This window comes from Micropterus dolomieu, linkage group LG07 (genome assembly GCF_021292245.1).
Source record: "Micropterus dolomieu isolate WLL.071019.BEF.003 ecotype Adirondacks linkage group LG07, ASM2129224v1, whole genome shotgun sequence".
Classification (NCBI taxonomy): Eukaryota; Metazoa; Chordata; class Actinopteri; order Centrarchiformes; family Centrarchidae; genus Micropterus; species Micropterus dolomieu.
In genome coordinates, this window is record NC_060156.1 from 634647 (window position 1) to 652944 (window position 18298).

The 18298-nt window shown below is 44.1% G+C and overlaps 1 protein-coding gene across 1 annotated transcript in view; it reads left to right on the plus strand.

Moving 5' to 3' along the window:
- ttn.1 (titin, tandem duplicate 1) overlaps positions 1–18298 on the plus strand; it is a 188819-nt gene that overhangs the window by 25639 nt on the left and 144882 nt on the right. The window contains 24 exon segments of the mRNA XM_046054416.1: positions 782–901; positions 1098–1286; positions 3070–3582; positions 3873–4376; positions 4808–4858; positions 5483–9106; positions 9718–9996; positions 10253–10819; positions 11042–11323; positions 11405–11683; positions 11784–12065; positions 12152–12430; positions 12521–12808; positions 12938–13216; positions 13311–13592; positions 14260–14538; positions 14900–15178; positions 15317–15595; positions 16089–16367; positions 16455–16736; positions 16852–17127; positions 17226–17504; positions 17600–17878; positions 17981–18268. Coding sequence (XP_045910372.1) covers positions 782–901; positions 1098–1286; positions 3070–3582; positions 3873–4376; positions 4808–4858; positions 5483–9106; positions 9718–9996; positions 10253–10819; positions 11042–11323; positions 11405–11683; positions 11784–12065; positions 12152–12430; positions 12521–12808; positions 12938–13216; positions 13311–13592; positions 14260–14538; positions 14900–15178; positions 15317–15595; positions 16089–16367; positions 16455–16736; positions 16852–17127; positions 17226–17504; positions 17600–17878; positions 17981–18268 — 10338 coding nt within the window.

Here is an 18298-nt window from a genome sequence, read left to right on the forward strand (position 1 = left end):
CCTGTTTTTCCAACAAATACTCAGAGAAAAGCAGAGTTTACCACCAACCTTCCCACTCTGCCCTACAGAGAGCAGGAACTACAGAAACATTAAGAGAACGGTCACCCAGCAGGTTTTCAGCCAGATTATTTTACCTCCAATCTGATTCCCATAAAACCTACATAACAACTAAATAATGCCAATGCTGCACTCTAATCTTCATAGAGACAGCAGCTACGGCTCCCCTGCTAAGATATTTAGCTTTAGCAGCCGTTTAGCCCATCGTGAGTCACTGTTACTGCCTAACAAACTGAATTACCAAAATGTCAGTTCATCTAAATTAAACATGTTTATATGTCAGATACTTCTTGGGGGGGAAAGTAAGTCAATTTAGCTTTAGCTAAGACTAGCTTAGAGAATCTCCCCAGGGCGCTTTGGCTTCTACTGTACAGATTTACAAAGCGGAGTGCAGCTGCTGCAGAGTGGTTTGTGTTTTAACTTTACATTCTGATTTCATGGCAGATGTATGTTGGTGTAAAATGGATGTCAAAAACTCAGATTCTGGTTATAATAAATATGCAACTACGCTATTTTCTTTTAGCTTTGAAGGGCAGCATTATTTATTACTTCAATTTAATTTAAAGAGAAAAATGTCCATCATCGGTCTTCACCTTCTTCTAAACCCCCGAAGAGATTCTGTTTGCAGTTTGGTCAAAAGAAGAAAAGCAGCAAATGGTCGCACTGGAGAAAATGATTACTAATACTCATCATTGGTTATGTTTTTGCCTTGTCTGTCTTCCAGTTCCTGAAGTAGCTGAAACGGCGGCTCGGGTCTCTGCTCCGGTCCTCATTGCTCCCATTCGGGACATCCTGGTGGCAGAGGGACAGCCTGCCCAGTTCCAGTGCACTGTCTCTGGGGAAGGTAGGAACCACTGCTCCCCTTCTTCTGTTTGTTGGTTTAAAAAATAAATCCTGCCACATTTTACTGTCCAGTACTTAGGATACTCGTTTACCATGAATGCTCTAATAGGTGACGGATTATGAGTAGTATTATTGCAGTACATAACAAACCACATGTGGTCCAGATGACTGTGTGTAAGTGAACACTGTGTCTCCAGATCTGCAGATTTCCTGGTTCTGTAATGACCGAGAGGTCAGACAGTCAGACATCTTCAGAATGTCTCATTATGGTGAAATCTGCCAGTTGGACATTTCCAGAGTTCTCTCCGACCACGAAGGAGAGTTCTCATGTGTTGCCGCTAACTCAGCAGGAATGGCCAGATGTGCTGCGAGTCTGAACATCGACGGTGAGTAATTCAGTTACCGTGCCGACGACATTCAGATTGAACTGTCGCTGTCAGACCGGTAAAGCTGCATGTGCTTCAACAGTCCAACTGAGAATTCTCTGCTAACATGCTCTTAACTAGGGATGTCTGATGTACGGAGTCTGACATGTGGGTTTCCACTTGGCAATAAGAAACCAAGTGAAATCCAAAACATCCTCTGAAAGGCTCGTGATCTGTTAGCACTGTTAGCTGGTTAGCTAACAGATACTGAGAACTAATCAGCGAAGTATATAGATATATAAATATATATACCCCAACATTGATCGATGAGTTCTTGATCAGAGCATCCCTATCTGTAAGTAGATAAATTGTATGATAATAACAACATCAATAAACTTTATTTATATAGCTCTTTACAAAGAGAGTTACATGGTGAAACCAGAAGAGCCTCGTCCCTTCCTCCAGGACTAAACCTAGAAGAGGATGTTACATCCTAACATCAGGGGCATGATTCACACTCACTCACTATCAAATATAAAAAGAAGCTTTTATTAGAACCAAAAAAGCTTATTGATCCACTAGAGGACTGCATGTTTCAGTAGGGGGCGATGTTTCAGGCGTGTTAGTTCGGTAGACACTGCTGGAGGTTGCACAAAGATTTTTTTAAATGATCTTGTTCTCTGTCCAGATTCATATATGAAGATGGATATCAGTTCTATCTGTGCCTCCAGTAGAGGAGGAGTATTTAGCCTAGCTTAGCACCAAGGCATGATGAAGCAGAAACTTCAAGATCTGTCACAACTAAAGAAAGGCAATGGGGCAAGTAATGCTAAAATCTACTGGCAATCTTTATGTCAAATTCTATTCTGTTAGCAAGAGAGCTAACATTATCTTGTTGACAGGGTTTAGCCTAGCTTAACACGCTATCTATTCAAAACATAGGCGGACTTGCCGCCAGCAACATTGCTCAAAAAGTTGCCTCGTGTATCATCAGCTTAACTCTGTCGTACCGCTCCTTTGGAATGGATATTGATCCTTCATGTGACTCTGGATGAGACAGCAGGACGGTTTCTGGGGATAAAGCTCACTCAGTAACAAATTATGAGCCGTGTTCTTTTTGTCTACTGTCACAGCCATAAGAACGGCTGCCTTTTTAGGCCCTTATTAGTTTGTCTCTATTTTGTGCTCCTGTCTGTGAAAGCTAAATTAAGACTCTCCTGTTTCTACAGACATGTCAGCAAGATCTTTGTGCATCCAGCCCCTGCTTTTGTAACTGTTAGCCCCCTCAGCATTTGAAACTCCTTCATATTTTCATTTTGATGATGATGTTACAGTTAAAGTGACTCTAGTTGATTGTTTCTGTGAGCATGCAGGACAGATATCTGTTTTGTGACATCCTCACTGTAAGCACAGTGATAATCTTACAGGTTTCTCCCACGTGATGCATGACTGTCTCCTCTTCCTACTCAAGTAGCTCTTAACAGTAGGGACGTCTTTGAACACGAATCTTTATTTCAGAGGAATGCAGCATGGTCAAAACAGAGCTGAACGTTGGAACTCTATAGCTTTTCGGAGTTCCTCACGCTCGAGCACGGACATAATCTATAGCTGTTTTTTTATTTTCCCTTTGGCTCCGGTCAAGCTTGCATGATTGACAGCGGAAACCAGCCACTGTCCACTACCTCACTGATTGTGACTGATCTTCAACGCTCCACCCCAGCTGCACTCTTGGCAAACAAGTAACCTGAAGAAGTCCCCAGAATGATGTGTTGACCTAATTCTTCTACTCTTTCTTATTGCCCAGATGAACGAGCCTTAGCTTTTGTGTCGAGGACTGAGGCTGAGCTAAGTCAGAGACTGGAAGCTCAGTCAGAGAGTTTCAGCTCTCTGTCGGTGGGACAAACAGCCCACACTGTCGAGTTTACTGAGACAGTCTCTGAGAGCTCCTCTGTGTCTTGGAGGACGGTTGACATTCAAATGGAGAGTGTAAGCTCGGTGGAGATGAGCTCTGAGAGCGGCTTTGATTTCAAACTCTCAGCCAGCCCCAAACTGCTGATGGAAATGAGCGACGTCCGGGTGAAAAGTGGTGAAATGGCTGAGTTCAGCTGCTTGTTTGACGGGCAGCCCTTCTCTGGGGTGGTTTGGGATCACAACGGCCAGAGTCTGGCGGATACGGAGCGGGTGAGGAGCTCTCAGATCGGGGGTCTGTTGTCCCTGGTCATCCAGGGTGTTGGCGTGGCGGACCAGGGTGTGTACTGCTGCACCGCCACCAACCAACACGGCCAGAACAGCTCCTCCGCCCAGCTCACTGTTGAAGGTGCTTAATCTTTCTCTTTTTAATTAGTCTGTCTCTCCATCTGGTCCACCCTACCTCTCCACCCGCTGCTTTGTCCCCTCCTCCCAATATTTAATATTTCCTGTTAGCCTGTAACCTGTTAGAATGTAATAGAATAACAAGCATTGTAGTCTAGTTTATTCTCCTCCTGCTGTTGCCAGCTTTGCCTCGCTAACCTCATCCATCCATCCTACTAACCCCTTTAGTGTTTAGAGTCATATCCTTGAACGCTCTGACCCTTAATTACTCTCCCTAACTTTATTCTCACCCAGCTAAAGAAGCAAATCTCAAAGCAGAAACCCCCATCCCTACCGATTCTGTGCGTAAAGTGTCTCAGGCAGACAGGGAGACCCTTAGTGAGCCCCCTGACCAAGACAAGCAGGAGGCGGAGGAGAAGCCAGGACCATCACCTCCATCTTCCCAGAGACTTTACAGCCTCATCAGCCACCTGTATTTCCCTGATGTTGTGCCTCATGACAAACGAGGTCAGCGCCTCTCCAGCTGCCCCGAGTTCCTGATCAAACTCCCCCGTGAGCTGCTGCTCAGAAACAGAGACGGCGGCTCTTTGTATTGCGTTATGAAGGGGGTTCCCACTCCGTTTGTCGTTTGGCTTTACAACCGGTTGAATGTTAAGGATTCTGTGTCTTACTCCTTGAAACAAGACGGCCCCCTGTGCTGTGTAAATGTTAACAGTGTGGGACCCGGACAAGGGGGCTCTTACACTTGCAAAAATGTCAGCTCAGCCCGGGATGCTGAGTGCAGCACAGTCACGAAAGGTTGGCATCTGCATGCTTTTGGTCCTTCTGCTCGCTCGGGCTCTGTTTGGCCCACCACTCATCCACACTGCTTTCCACCCACACAGCCAGTAGAGGCACACTTCTCGACACGGCGACACCACCTCTTCAAAAAGGTTTTAACCACTGTGTTTAGGAGATGTCGCTGACCTTTGTGTCCTGCTTTACTGACTAAAACAATGAAAGAGACAAAGAGAGAGGGTCACTCATATCACTGAGCCTTTTCCAAAAGCCAGGTGCTGCACACTAAAGACCAACAGGAAGCATGCGAGAATGTCAGTCAAGAGAAGAACCAATCAAACGGATAATATGGATGCACGACCTGTCACTGATTCTAACAGTCTTGCACCATATAAAACCTTATGTGCAGTTTTTGGAGTTATTTTAATTGGAAAACGTTTGTGTCTTTACAGTAACTGCAGTGGAGACGGAAGCTATGTTTCAGCTCCAGGAGGAGGTGAAAGGTAAATAATGTTTCACGTCTTTGAACATGATGTAGAACAGTTATGAATGCCCTTCCTTATGTCTTATGAAAGAAGGTCCTTTTATCGTTTAGGCGTTTTGGTTTCAGGATGCGATGGTAAGAAATTAACGTTCATTTTCTAAAATTTGAATCTTACGTTTCAGAAAGTGTTATTGCTATATTTACACTTCTTCAAACCCTTTTCCAAAATACACTAGATTTTTTCAGCTCATCAAAAAAAACCTTACATCAATGTCCACCTGTGAGATAAAGCTTTTAACTTCATCTCTCAGTCTGACTGGATGGAGTTTGCTCAGTTGTCCTCACATGACCAAATTATGGATCTTTAGTCACATGTATGGGGCTGAAATCGTAAACCATGGTTCTGTTTAAAGATGGTCTATAAAATCTTTAAAACTAATGGCATTGGAAAATTTACAGCTGTAATGTAGCGTGTACATAATATGTAGTAAATGTGCAAAACTAAAAGGTCGGTTGATTTATTTTGCACTCAAATGTAACTAGTAGATGCATAAGTCCTTCTGTTTCCAGTGCAGCTGGTTGTATTGTGGTTGGAGTGTGTGTGTCTCACTTTACTTTAAATTATTTCATTAATTTCACTCAGCTTTCTCTAGTTCAACCATCACAGTGGAAGAAGAAACCTACTACACTGGACTGAAGTTACCAGATAAAGCCAGAACACTTGAACTTAAGCCAGAGTCCAAACGCTACTCCAGCTCTTTGGAGAAGAAAAAAGAAAAACCAGTTTTTCTCAGTGAACTTTCTCCAGCAGCTGTGACTGTTGGAGAAACTGCTACGTTTACCGTTAAAGTGTCCGGTTTCCCTAAGCCCACTGTTCAGTGGTTCCATAACGGGCAGACCGTAACAGGTTCGTCAGTTTATACCTTCGTTCACGAGCGAGATGAGTATAGCTTGGTCATTACCAAAGTTCAGAGGGAGTATGAAGGAGAGTACTCCTGTACTGTCAGTAATAGATTCGGCCAGTCGACTTGCACTTCTTATTTGCATGTTCAGGTGACGGAGCCAGAAAGAGAGGATAAAGTTAGCACTAGAACGCTTGTACCAACTGGCAAACCCCCAGAATTCACTAAAACTATAGAGTCTCTCCAGCTGTCTGAGGGAGGCCAGGCATTCTTCAGGTACACGGTGACCGGACATCCTCTCCCTGAGATTCAGTGGCTCAAAGGCAGTTTCCACATTCAGCCTAGTGGTTTCTCTATCATTGTGAACAACCCAGATGGATCTGGCTTTATTAATATTAAGAGTGTCAAACAAGAGCACAGCGGCGTCTACACCTGTAAGGCCTCCAACCAATATGGGGAAGCCTCCTGTACCGCCGAGCTGCTGGTGTTCAGGGAGAAAGTTCAGCAAGAGCACACGATGGTTAAGAAAGCTAAAGGTTTGAAAATATCCATGACTGAACAAACAACAGAATCCAGATTACAGCAGGAAAGGACTCTGGCTGATCAGATGATTTATACCATTAGCACTGATGACCGGCAGATTATTCCCAGTGAAGAAGCAGGAACCCTCAGAGAGCTCGATATCTCTGCTGCCACCATTCATCGAGAGCAGCTTACCCACCAGGCAGCAGTGCTGCAGTCTCATGAAATACAGGAGAGGGTTTCTTTGGCTCCAACTCATCCAGCCCAGGTCTCCGCTGTTCCTATGAAACAGCTTCATGTAGCGACCTACTTATCGTCCGTCCAGGAGAGACAAAAGATCACTGAGCAGCACTCCGAACCGATTCTCAGTCCTGAGGTTGTAGAACTTGAGATAGCCAAAGAGCAGCCATCAAAACTCATGTCAGCCACAAGTGAAGAGGTCCTCCCACTCACCACAGTGAGAGCTGAGGCCTTAACGGACCGGCCTCCAGAGCATATGAAGACCTTGAATGAACCCAGGCAGCTCGTTAGCTGTCACCAAGTAGAGGCCGCTCTTCCCATCCTTAATGAAACTTCAGCCGTCACCCACAGGCCAGAGGAAGAGAGGAGTTTCAGAGTCACCGAGGGGGTTAAGATTTTATACTCTGCTCAGTCTTCAGGGCAACTGCCAGTCACAGAAAGACACTCTGAGCCTCTGCCAGCTTTAGATGCAGCCACTCAACCCTGTTTTGGCAAAGAGAAATCTAAACCAGTGGTAGCCCCAGTAAGTGAAACTAAAGTGGCTTTATCCAAGGAACAGATATTTGAAATACACAGACCAGAGCAGGAGAGAATCACTCCAGGCAAAGACACGGTCTGTAAGTCAGCTCTAACTGCTGAAGAGAAATACGAACTCCAAGGTGAACAGGCAGGACAGGTGCCAGGTTTAGCATCTTCTATGTGTCTGCAGCCTCAGCGGGAGGGAGAAAGACTCCTGAATCTGCAGGTTGTGAGTGATCAGGATGTTTTAGAGTCTGAGGGTAGGTTCAGCACCGAAAAGCCTGCTGCAGAGCAGGCAAAAGTGAGAAAGAGTCCAACTTTGTTGCATTTGGTGACTCAAGACGAGCAAAGAACTGCGGTTTGCGAGGCAACTTCAGAGTTCTCAGCCACGACTGACGCCATGTCCGTTCAGCCGAAGAAAGAGTTACCACAAAGAACATACGTTCAGTCAGTTCATTCTTTATCAGTTTTCCCGAAAGAAGGCATACTTACCATCACCAAACCTGACCAGCAGGTGGCAACGCAGAAACAGGAAAAGGCTAGAAGGCATGCAGCTACCTCAGAGGAGAGAAGGGAGATGACAGCAGATTATCACAAAGATCTCGATGTGTCGGTGACCGGGGTTCAGTCACAGCTTCGAACTGAGCCCAGGCCTTCCAGCATCCTCACAGTCTCCTCCCAGCCCATGCAGCTGCCGAAGGAGATGCCTTTCGTGACCGACGTTAAGCAGCAGCGAGCCCTAGTCCAGAAAGAGGATTACTGGAATATCATGCACTCTTTGAAGGTCACTGACACTCAGACTCTGGAGGAGGGTCACACCGTTAGCATTAAAACTGATGAGAAATTCAAGCCTGAGATGAAAACTGAGCCTAAGATCCCCAAAAAAACTATATTTATAGAGGAGAAAGCTGTTGCCACTGAAAGATGTACTGCAATAGAAGCCGCTGAGCAAGACTTTGCAGTCCAGATCCAGGAGGGCCAGTCAGTGCGACAGTCAGTGTTGCTAGTAGAAAAGCAGGTCATAACAGGAGAGCAGTCAAGTGCGATACATAAATGTGAGGGCTTGACTGTCAGCGTCATGACACAGCCTAAAGGAGTCCTGTTTGTTCACGAGTCTCAGGACACTCAGACTCTACCTAAAGAACTCAACTTTGTCATTCAGATTCCCAAATCATCGAGTTTAAATATACGACATCAGCTCAGAGACTCTCTACAGTCTGCTGTGGCCAGTGACCAGCCAGTGTTACTAGCCGATGTCGTAGGAAGGTTACAGGCTGTAGAGGTACAAGAAGTGACGGTTCAGAGAGAGCCCAAACGGGCCACGCATACATACCTGATCACAACACCAGGTGCCCCCATGGAGATCACGCTGTCTTTTGAAGGTGAATACCCTCAGACAGCTGACCTCAGGTCTGAACTCCAGGTAGCTCTGCATGCTATGGTTTTCCAGGAGCAGCAAAGTCTTACATCAGAGCAACCAGGTACCATGCAGACCGACAAGCCTCAGAAAGCGCTGGTTAGGTCAGCGACCTCCAAAGAGGTGTTGTCATCTGTGGTGGACACCGTGATAGTGGCAGAGAGTGCAGTTGGGTTTCCTCCTGCTATATCTCACTCTGCAGCTGTCAAAACTGAAGCCACAGCTTCTTTCCAAAGCGCAACCGTTAGTAGTCAGTCTGAAGTGCATGAATCTATGAAGGTCAGCAGGAAGACAGTCAGGTCAGAGGCCACCACTGCTGAATTCCCCAGAGAGGAGTATCTTTCAGAGGCAGTTATGATCAGCGAGTCCTCTGACACTCTGGTGGATTATCCTGTTGTCATTGATTCTCTGGAAGACGTTTGCGCTGAGGAAAATGGTATGGCCGTTTTTACTGCAACTATAAAGTACGTCAGCAAGGTAAACTGGTTTTTCAATGGCCAATTGGTGAAATCTGGCAAAGAGTTCAAGTGTTCTAAAGATCAGAACACATACACACTAGTTATCGACAAAGTTGTCAAGGCGAAGCATCAAGGACAGTATGTATGTGAGGCTGAGAGTGAAGCCGGCAAGACTACAACATCTTCAAGACTCACTGTGGTCTCAAGAGGTTTGATGATGGGCAATTCTTTGATATCATCATCAACTAACTTCACATATTGGTGAATTTCCAATTCTGTTTTCTGTAAACCTCAACCATACCTCTAACTTTATATGAACTTGGGAGTGTTTATTTGAATGCCCATGAAATTATTTAAAAGACTAAACTGAAAACACAAGGTGTCTTGTGGGTGTGTTCCCAGCAAAACTAAATTTAAAGGTTTGAGGTTTTCGAGAACAGTCACATCCTCACTTCTCCTTCAGTTCATTCATTCCTCCACATGCATATCACCTCCATATCCATTCCTCTGTCCTTCCAAGGAATCACCTTTGACTCCGTTTCTTTAAACATCCATCAGCCCTCATTCCTGGTCCATTCTTCTTTGCATGCATTCTCTCCTTTTGTTCAACCCAAATGTCATACCTTTCCTCCCCCACAGTCACGTCGACCCAAACCTAATACCATTTTTCTTCTCCACAGTCACTACAGGATAACTTTGTGTGTCACTTTCCATCCTAGGCTCACTACATCACCACCTTTCATCACCAACATTCCTTTTGGCTTCCATTTCAACTACTTTGGTTTATTTACTTTATCTTTCTTTCTCTCCAAAAATGCAGTGAAACCTGTGTTCAGGCACAAAATTGTCCCTGTGGAGATCAACATCGGCAACATTGCCAAGTTTGAATGTGAAACTGAGGATGCTCCAAACGTGAGCTTCAAGTGGTCCAAAGATGGACACCCCATTAAAGAGAGTGATAAGTGCAGGATTATCAGTCGCTTCAGCCGTTCCAGTCTGGAGCTTCTGAGCCCAACCAAGGATGATAGCGGTGAATACACCTGCCGGGCATCCAATCAGCACGGCAGTGACGAATGCTCCGCCTCTCTCAGCGTGACAGGTCAGAGCGATGCATGTTTCATTCTTCTTCGCTGGTTGAGTTTGGAGCTGTTATTGGTGTTGAATGAAACTTTTTTCTGCAAGATGTCATCTTGCTGTTGTTCGCTGGTCTTCTGTTGATGAACATTGGCACTTTGCGTTTTGTTTTTTGAGCTTTCTTGGTCTGCTGGTTTCTTGTTGTCTAATTGGCAGGTTTAAAGGTAAATCAACAAGACATATCACAACTAATGTGTTTTTCTTCTCCTTAATTCTTATAGAGCAATTCCCTCCTACCTTTATAACTAAACCTGACCATCAGACTATGTATGTTGGAAAGAGGGCAATTATTCAGTGTGTAATAGCAGGATCTGCTCCACTCAATGTGCAATGGCTCAAAGACAACCAGGCCTTGCCCAAAGTGCCTGCACACTACCAAACCTCTTGTGAAAATAATAAGCACACTCTTGAGATTACCAAGCTTGAGCCAGCTGACCGGGGCCTTTATGTGTGCAAGGTGTCTAATAATGTTGGGACGGCTGAGTGCAGCATGGAGCTGCGTGTTATTGATAAGCCCAACTTTATAAAGGCCCTGGGTCTGGTCGCTGGTGTGGTGGGAGCTCCTCTGCACCTGGAGTGTCAAGTGGATGAGGACACTGGAGTAACTGTCACATGGACCAGAGATGGTAGAAAGGTCCATCAGTCTCCAGACTGTAAACTGTCATTTGAGGATAAGACAGCTACTCTTGATATCCTAAAGACCACACTGAAAGATTGTGGAAATTATGTGTGTACGGCGGCAAATGAAGCTGGGAGTGCAACTTGCTCCAGTTCGGTGAAGGTACAAGGTAAGAACTGTCTAGTTAACTTTCATGGCTCCTGCAGCATTTGAAGCTGTTGCAAATCTGCAGTACTGAAAATTAACATTTTCTTTCTGTGGTGTTCAGCTTAGATGGTACAAGTGCAACTCTTTAAGACTTTTTCAAGTCTTAAATCTCTTTTCTTTCAATGCTGGGTTGTTATTTTTAAATGACTTCATGATGGCTCTTTTTAACCCCACACCTCTCCAGAGCCGCCAGTCTTTGTAAAGAGGCTGGAAGCCACCACAGTTTGGAAGCAAAGCAGTACTGCTCGGCTGCTGTGCACCGTCAAAGGATCGCCTGAGCTTCACACCACCTGGTTCTTTAATAACAGCGAGCTGTCTGCTGGTGGCAGATATGACATCAGTCTGAAGGATGGTGTCAGCACTCTTGTGATACAAGATGTCATGTTGAGTGACAGTGGAAACTACACCTGTGAGGTTCTTAATGAGTCTGGGTGTGAAAGCTGCAGCACTAAAGTAACAGTGAAAGGTGTGTAGGCAATTTTATTACAGAACCACATTTTCAGTCAGATCTAGAACTCGTCTAACTGAGCTATATCTTCTCCTGTAGAACCGCCGTCTTTCAGAAAGGAGTTACTTTCTGTAGAGGCGGTCAGAGGATCTGTAGCCATACTGGAGTGTGAGATCGCAGGCTCTCCACCTTTTGAGGTGGCCTGGAAAAAGAATAAGAAACGCCTGTCCGCAGATAAGAAGCACAGAATAGTGTCACAGGGATCCCTGACCTCTCTGGAGATCCACTCATTTGAGAGCGCTGACGCTGGTGAATACGAATGTGTCGTGTCAAATGAGGTTGGGTCAGTAACCTCCAAGTCAGTGACTAAACAGAAAGGTTAGTGACGGAAACAAAGGCCAGACTTAGAAAACTTTCATTATAATGTTTGTAGTCCCGGCTGTTGTTTATATTTGTATCACCAATACTGTTATTTCAGAGCCACCTATGTTCTCTAAGAGGATTGAGAGTGCTACAGCAGTGTTGGGAAATACAGTGAAGCTACAGGGAACCGTAAAAGGCTCAGCTCCCATCACAATCAAATGGTTGAAAGACTCTGAGCTAGTAAGAGATGACGATCCAAATGTCAAAGTGACATTTGAGAACAACATTGCCAGCATTTCCTTCTCATCTGTTGAGATAAAACAAGGCGGCAAGTACACTTGTCTTGCTGAAAATGAGGCGGGACAGCAGAAATGTGAAGCTGTCCTATCAGTTCAAGGTTAGAACACATTGCTATTTATTACACATATTTCCAAAGTTAAGATGTAGTTTCTTATGAAGTCTAAAACTCCTGTTGTATTATAGAACCTGCTAGGATCTTAGAGAAAGCCGCGTCCATCAGTGTGACTGCAGGGGAGTCGGCCACATTGGAGTGCACAATTTCTGGAAGCCCAGACCTCAAAGTGAAATGGTTTAAAGACGACAAAGAGATGATCAGTGGCCGTAAATATAAACTGATGGTGAAGGAGAACACTGCCATCTTAAAGATTCTCACAGCAGATAAAGGAGACACTTCAGAGTACAAGATGGAGTTGTCCAATAAAGTCGGGAAAGACCAGTGCACCTGCTCAGTCACTGTAATAGGTTAGTTTCAGCCAAGAATACATCGTTAATAACAGTTTTGAGATTTGGCCCTTGATGACAGTTATGTGTTTGACATATGTCCTTACACAGATCGTGCAGTTCCACCATCCTTCACCAAAACCCTAAAGAAAGTGGATGGGAGTATTGGTAGTCATGTTACATTGGAATGCAGAGTTGCTGGATCTCAGCCGATGGCTGTTTCTTGGTACAAAGATGATAAAGAAATCCGCAGTGATCACAAATATAAGCTTGATTTCAGTGAGAGTACAGCCTCTGTGACGATAACCGGCCTGGAGCAAAGTGATGGGGGAGTTTATACATGCCGAGCCTCTAATGATGCTGGGGAAAAAGAGACCAGCGGTACTTTGTCCGTCAAAGGTCAGCGGAGTTATTTATTATGAATTACTTTGCCTTAAACAGGAATTTGGCAGACTTTGCAAATGATAGGAAGTTGTTGATAGGATAGGCTTTGAACATGTATGCTCTTTTCTTTCCAAATAACTCCAGAACCTCCAGCCTTCACGGTGAAACCTGAATCCCAGGATGCTTCACCAGGATCGAATGTTGTCTTAAAATCAGCCTTTACAGGATCAGCTCCTCTTGTCGTTAAATGGTTCAGAGAGGAGAAAGAGATTTTCACTGGGGGGAAGTATTTCATAAAGAAAGACGCCTCTTCAAGCTCCCTCGAGCTTCAGTCTGTGAAACCCAGTGATTCTGCTAAATACACATGCCAAGTATCCAATGATGCTGGGAAGGTGGATTACACATCAGTGCTCTTTGTAAAAGGTGCAGCTTCGTTCTTTCTCTTAAAAAAGTGATTCACTGAACTTTTATTTTCTTTACTGAACCTCTTGTTTTTATTGTTACTGTTAATTTGCAGAAGCTCCAACATTTACAATGAAGCTTGAGCCTTACCAGCTGCTGAAAACTGGAGAACCTCTGAAGTTGTCCTGCAAAGTGCAGGGCACCCCTGTTATTAGCATCACATGGTTTAAAAATGGCTCAGAAATTGCTTTAGAGCACAGATACACAATGTCCTTCGACACCTCAATAGCAACTCTGGAGAAAGAGAACTGCTCTGTAGAGGACAGTGGAGAGTATGTCTGTATAGCGTCCAGCGAGGCCGGCAGAGACCAGTGCAGCAGCTCAGTGTCAGTGAAAGGTTGGTTCAGTCTTTAGTATCTTTCGTCACAGAGTTTACCCAGTTTTTCATAGACAAACTTTAGACTGTTGCCATGGAGTCTGGTCCACATTGTTCTTTAATATTTTTAATGCTGCCTACATTCAGCCACCAATCCTACTAGTTCCTAAACCTGACCCGTCAGCCCTGACATTGACAGAGAAGAGTGTTCTGAATAACCATGGGTCACAGAGGCTCGCAGATGAACTGACTTGCAGATCTGCATGTCGAGCAAGCCATCTTTTGTCAAGAGTTTGAAACAGTGAAGAAATCGAACAAGGATGTTTAGAAAGCATCTCAATCAGCTTCTACTAAATCATTTGGAAGCTACTTTTATACTAACTCTTTCAGTGGTGAGATGGTGTTCACGTCACAAGCGTTCTCAGTCCCAGAGGTTAACCATTAGTCAGGAAAATCTGTGTTTTTAACTCCTCCAAGAACATGTTTCGGTGGCTACACTAAAGTTTGTTTCCCGGCAGATTGCTAAGAATTGATGCATCTTCATTTGTGCATTGACTTAGGAGTTTGTAATGTGGAGGTTGTGAACAGCCAAATGAATTCTGTGGACCAGACCGGCTTCATGAGACGGGAATTTACTCTTCAGCCCTCTATTGCCTTAAGATATAACTTGTGTTATCTTTGTTTATAGAGCCTCCGGTGTTTGTGAGGCCTTTTGAATCAGCTCAGCTTGTAAAGGGCTCCAACATTATCTTGGAAGGAACCATTTTGGGCTCCCCTCCATTTGAAATAAGTTGCTTCTTCAATGATAAGCTGATCAGAAACGACCAAAGGCGTAAGATCAGTGTTGAAAACAACACCGTCACTCTTCAGATCTCAAACTGTGAGAGCGGAGATGCTGGGACATACCGGTGCACTGTTGCAAATGATGTTGGGGAGACATGTTGCTCTTGCCAGATTTCACTGAAAGGTTAGTCAAAGTCAAAAACTGTCGTCCAAGGTCATCTTTCTGCATGTTGCCCAATTGCCTGTGAATTTTGTTTTTATCCAAATTTCAGCAATTACATTTTAGGCATTTTGGAGACCTTCTGGCAGTGAACAGCGCAGATTGCTGTGTGATACCGTGGCATTTTATACAAAGAGTATTTTGCTAGTAAATAGTGTATCTCTTTACAAGCTTAGTAATACATTGTTGTTGGTTTTCCAATCAATGCAGCCCATAGAAGGTGAGATCTGGGGGATAAAGATTTGCAATGTGGATCAATGTCATCTGTGTTTGTGTAAATCCTCCTGCAGCCTGCAGTCTGATTTTTGTGGCCTTCTCTCACTAGAACCACCATCATTTGTTCAGAGACTAGAGGATAAGTCCTGCATGGTGGGCTCTGAGATCTCTATGAAGTGCATGTTGTCTGGATCACTTCCCATGACATTCTCCTGGATCAAGGATGATCATGAGCTCAAAGAAGATGAGCATTTTCAGATGTCCTATGAAACCAAAAGTGCCGTGTTGAATTTGAAAAATGCTCAGTTAGCACACGGCGGGAAATATGTCTGTCAGGCACAGAACAAAGCGGGAACTCACAGATGTGCCGCTGTGCTCACAGTGACAGGTTTGTAGGATGTTTGTGACTCTTGCTTGTCTTAACTGCTGTAGCTTTTGTCAATGTCAAGCTTGATGTTTCATCTGTCGCATTAATACCTGTAAGCCGTAGCAGCTAACTCAGTTTGGGATCGTTTTGTTATCTCAGAAACAGCAAGTATTTCAGAACATGCAAAGTCCATCAGTGTAACTCAGGGTGACCCGGCCAGGCTTGAATGCAGATTCTCAGGCACCAAACCGCTCAAGTCCAGATGGATGAAGGCGGGAAAGGAGCTGACTTCAGGCCAGAGATACAAAATCCAGCGCACAGAATCCAGCTCTGTGCTCACCATTATTACAACAGAGAAAAGTGATAGTGGTGAATACACCTTTGAGGTTTCAAACTATGCCGGGTACAATTCTTGTGTGGCAGCCATTACTGTCTTAGGTCAGTTAACCCCTAAGTTTTATGTCTAATGATATTTTCTTGTCTATTTCATTAATACAACCAACTCAACATTGTTTTTGCACTGTGTACATAATAGATCAGATTATTAAACCGTCTTTCACAAGAGAACTGGAGGAGACAGAAGGTATCAGAGGATCGTTTGCTCATCTGGAGTGTCTTGTATCCGGCTCCCTGCCGATGGTGATACAGTGGTACAAAGATGAGAAAGAGATCCAGACTGATGAGAAACACAAATCCACATTTTTTGAAAATGTTGCTTTTCTGGAAATCAATCATCTTGACAGTAAAGACAGCGGCAGCTACACCTGCATGGCTACAAACAAGGCAGGATCCGTCCAGTGCTCAGGGATTTTGTTTGTTAAAGGTTAGAACTAATTTCACCATCAATACTTTCTTGCATTTTAGGGCATAATCACATTGTATATGGTATAAATATGTTATTATAGAAGTGTTGGTTTTTGTCCACCAACAGAACCACCGTGCATTCTTGAAAAGCCTGAATCCATGAGTGTTTTGCCTGGCTCAAAGGTTAAGATTAATGTTCGTATCTCTGGCACGCCACCGCTGACCATCAAATGGTTTACAAACAAGAAAGAGATTTTATCCAGTGCCGACTGCTGTGTGATTAAAGACAAGAGCTTCAGCTCACTGGAGCTGTTCTATGTCAAAGCTTCTGATTCTGGTGACTATGTGTGTGAAATACAGAATGATGTGGGCTCCAGTTCATGCCAGGCAACGCTCTTTGTAAAAGGTTAATATTGGTCTCTCACCTTTATCAGTTTACTTTACTTTGAAGTGATAACAATACTTAAGTAACTTCTATGTGTATTATTTTCAGAACCCGCCTTTTTCATTGAAAAACCTGAATTCATGTCAGTTGTGCGAGTAGGAGACAGTAAGGTGTTTGAGTGCAAAGTTGTTGGTACTCCAGAGATCTCTGTGCATTGGTTCAGAGATGGAGCAGAGATTCACCAAAGTGTCAAACACAAGATGTCGTTTTTCAAATCTGTAGCCACCTTAGAGATTCGTCAAGTTAGTGAAAATGACAGCGGGAAATACTTCTGTGAAGCACGCAACGAAGCAGGCTCAGAGAGTTGCACTTTTGAGCTAGAAGTAAAAGGTTGGTTTTCTTTTACACATTTACACCTTATCTGTGTTTCAGTTATCTTCAAGATGTGACTGATCACTTATACAAATCAAAGGTGGCTTCAGTTTGATGTGCTTTGTTATTTCAGAACCTCCGTCGTTTGTTGAAGAGCTGACGTCTCTTGAAGTTGTTAAAGGTTCCACAGCTGTGTTTACTTGCAAAGTGGCCGGAAGTGCTCCGTTTAAAGTGTCATGGTTCAAAGATAAAAAGCCAATCAAATCCAGCCAGAAGTATGTTATCATTGATAGTGACAATGTGAGCTTGAAAATCCAGGACTGTAAAGTGGAAGATGTTGGTACTTATCGGTGCGTGGTAGCCAATGAGGTTGGGAGTTGCTCTGTCTTTGCAGCTTTGTCTCTGAAAGGTTGGTTTTACTGATAATTGTACATCACACTGACATACGTTAGGCATGTAGCACTGCACACTTGCTGGTGTTACAATGACATATTTTCTTTGTATTAGTCCCTCCAACTTTTGTCAAGAAGATAGAAAATGCCTCCGCTATTCTGAAAGATGCCGCTGCATTTCACTGCACCGTGGAAGGTTCTATGCCTCTCTCTGTGCAATGGCAAAAAGACGATAACTGGATATCAGAGGGTACAAAGATCGAGAGAACGTTTGAGAACAAAGAGGCCACTCTCAGGATTCCCGTCTGTGAGTCAACTCACAGTGGGAAATACACCTGCCAGGTCGTTAACGAAGCCGGGCAAGACAAGTGCTTTGCCACTCTGGTAGTGCAAGGTACCTCAGCTTCATGCTCGATTCTTCTGCCTAACATTATAGCTAGCTCTAACAGCAATAACAAGTGCACTTACCTCTTTTTCTTGGTGTTGTAGAACCACCTACGATCCAAGAGAAGCCAGAGGTAGTCAAAGTGACTCGTGGAGATCCGGTTAGTCTTGAGTGCAGGGTAGCTGGAACTTCTCAGATCAATGTAAGATGGACCAAAGATGGCAAAGAGCTCCAGTCAAGCAGAAAACATTGTCTCTCCTACGAGAACAACCTGAGCAGTCTTAACATACAGTCCTCTCAGCTGGAAGACAGGGGAGAGTACCTGTTTGAAGCCACAAACTGTGTTGGGACTTGCAGCTGTAAAGTCACGCTGGTTGTTTTAGGTTTGCAAATTACTCTTCAACCCTTGATAGAACAAATATTTTAAGTTGGAAAATTGCATTTTTTCCTTGACTCTAATTATCTTTTAATATCATTTCGAACAGAAGAAGTAATTCCTCCGACGTTCATTAGGAAATTAAGAAATATTCAAGCAATTATGGGTTCACTGGTCACCATGGAGTGCAAAGTGGCCGGTTCTCTTCCAATATCAGTTGAATGGAGTAAAGGGAAACAAAAGATCATCAAGAGCTCCAAATATAAACATCTGCACATTGAAAATAACGTCTCACTGGAGTTGAAACTGACTGAGAGTGCTGATACAGGAGAATATTCCTGCAAAGTTACCAACAAAGCAGGCAGCTGTGTGTGCAGTGGAGTTCTTACAGCTAAAGGTTAGCTTTCAACAGTCAACTTCATAAAAT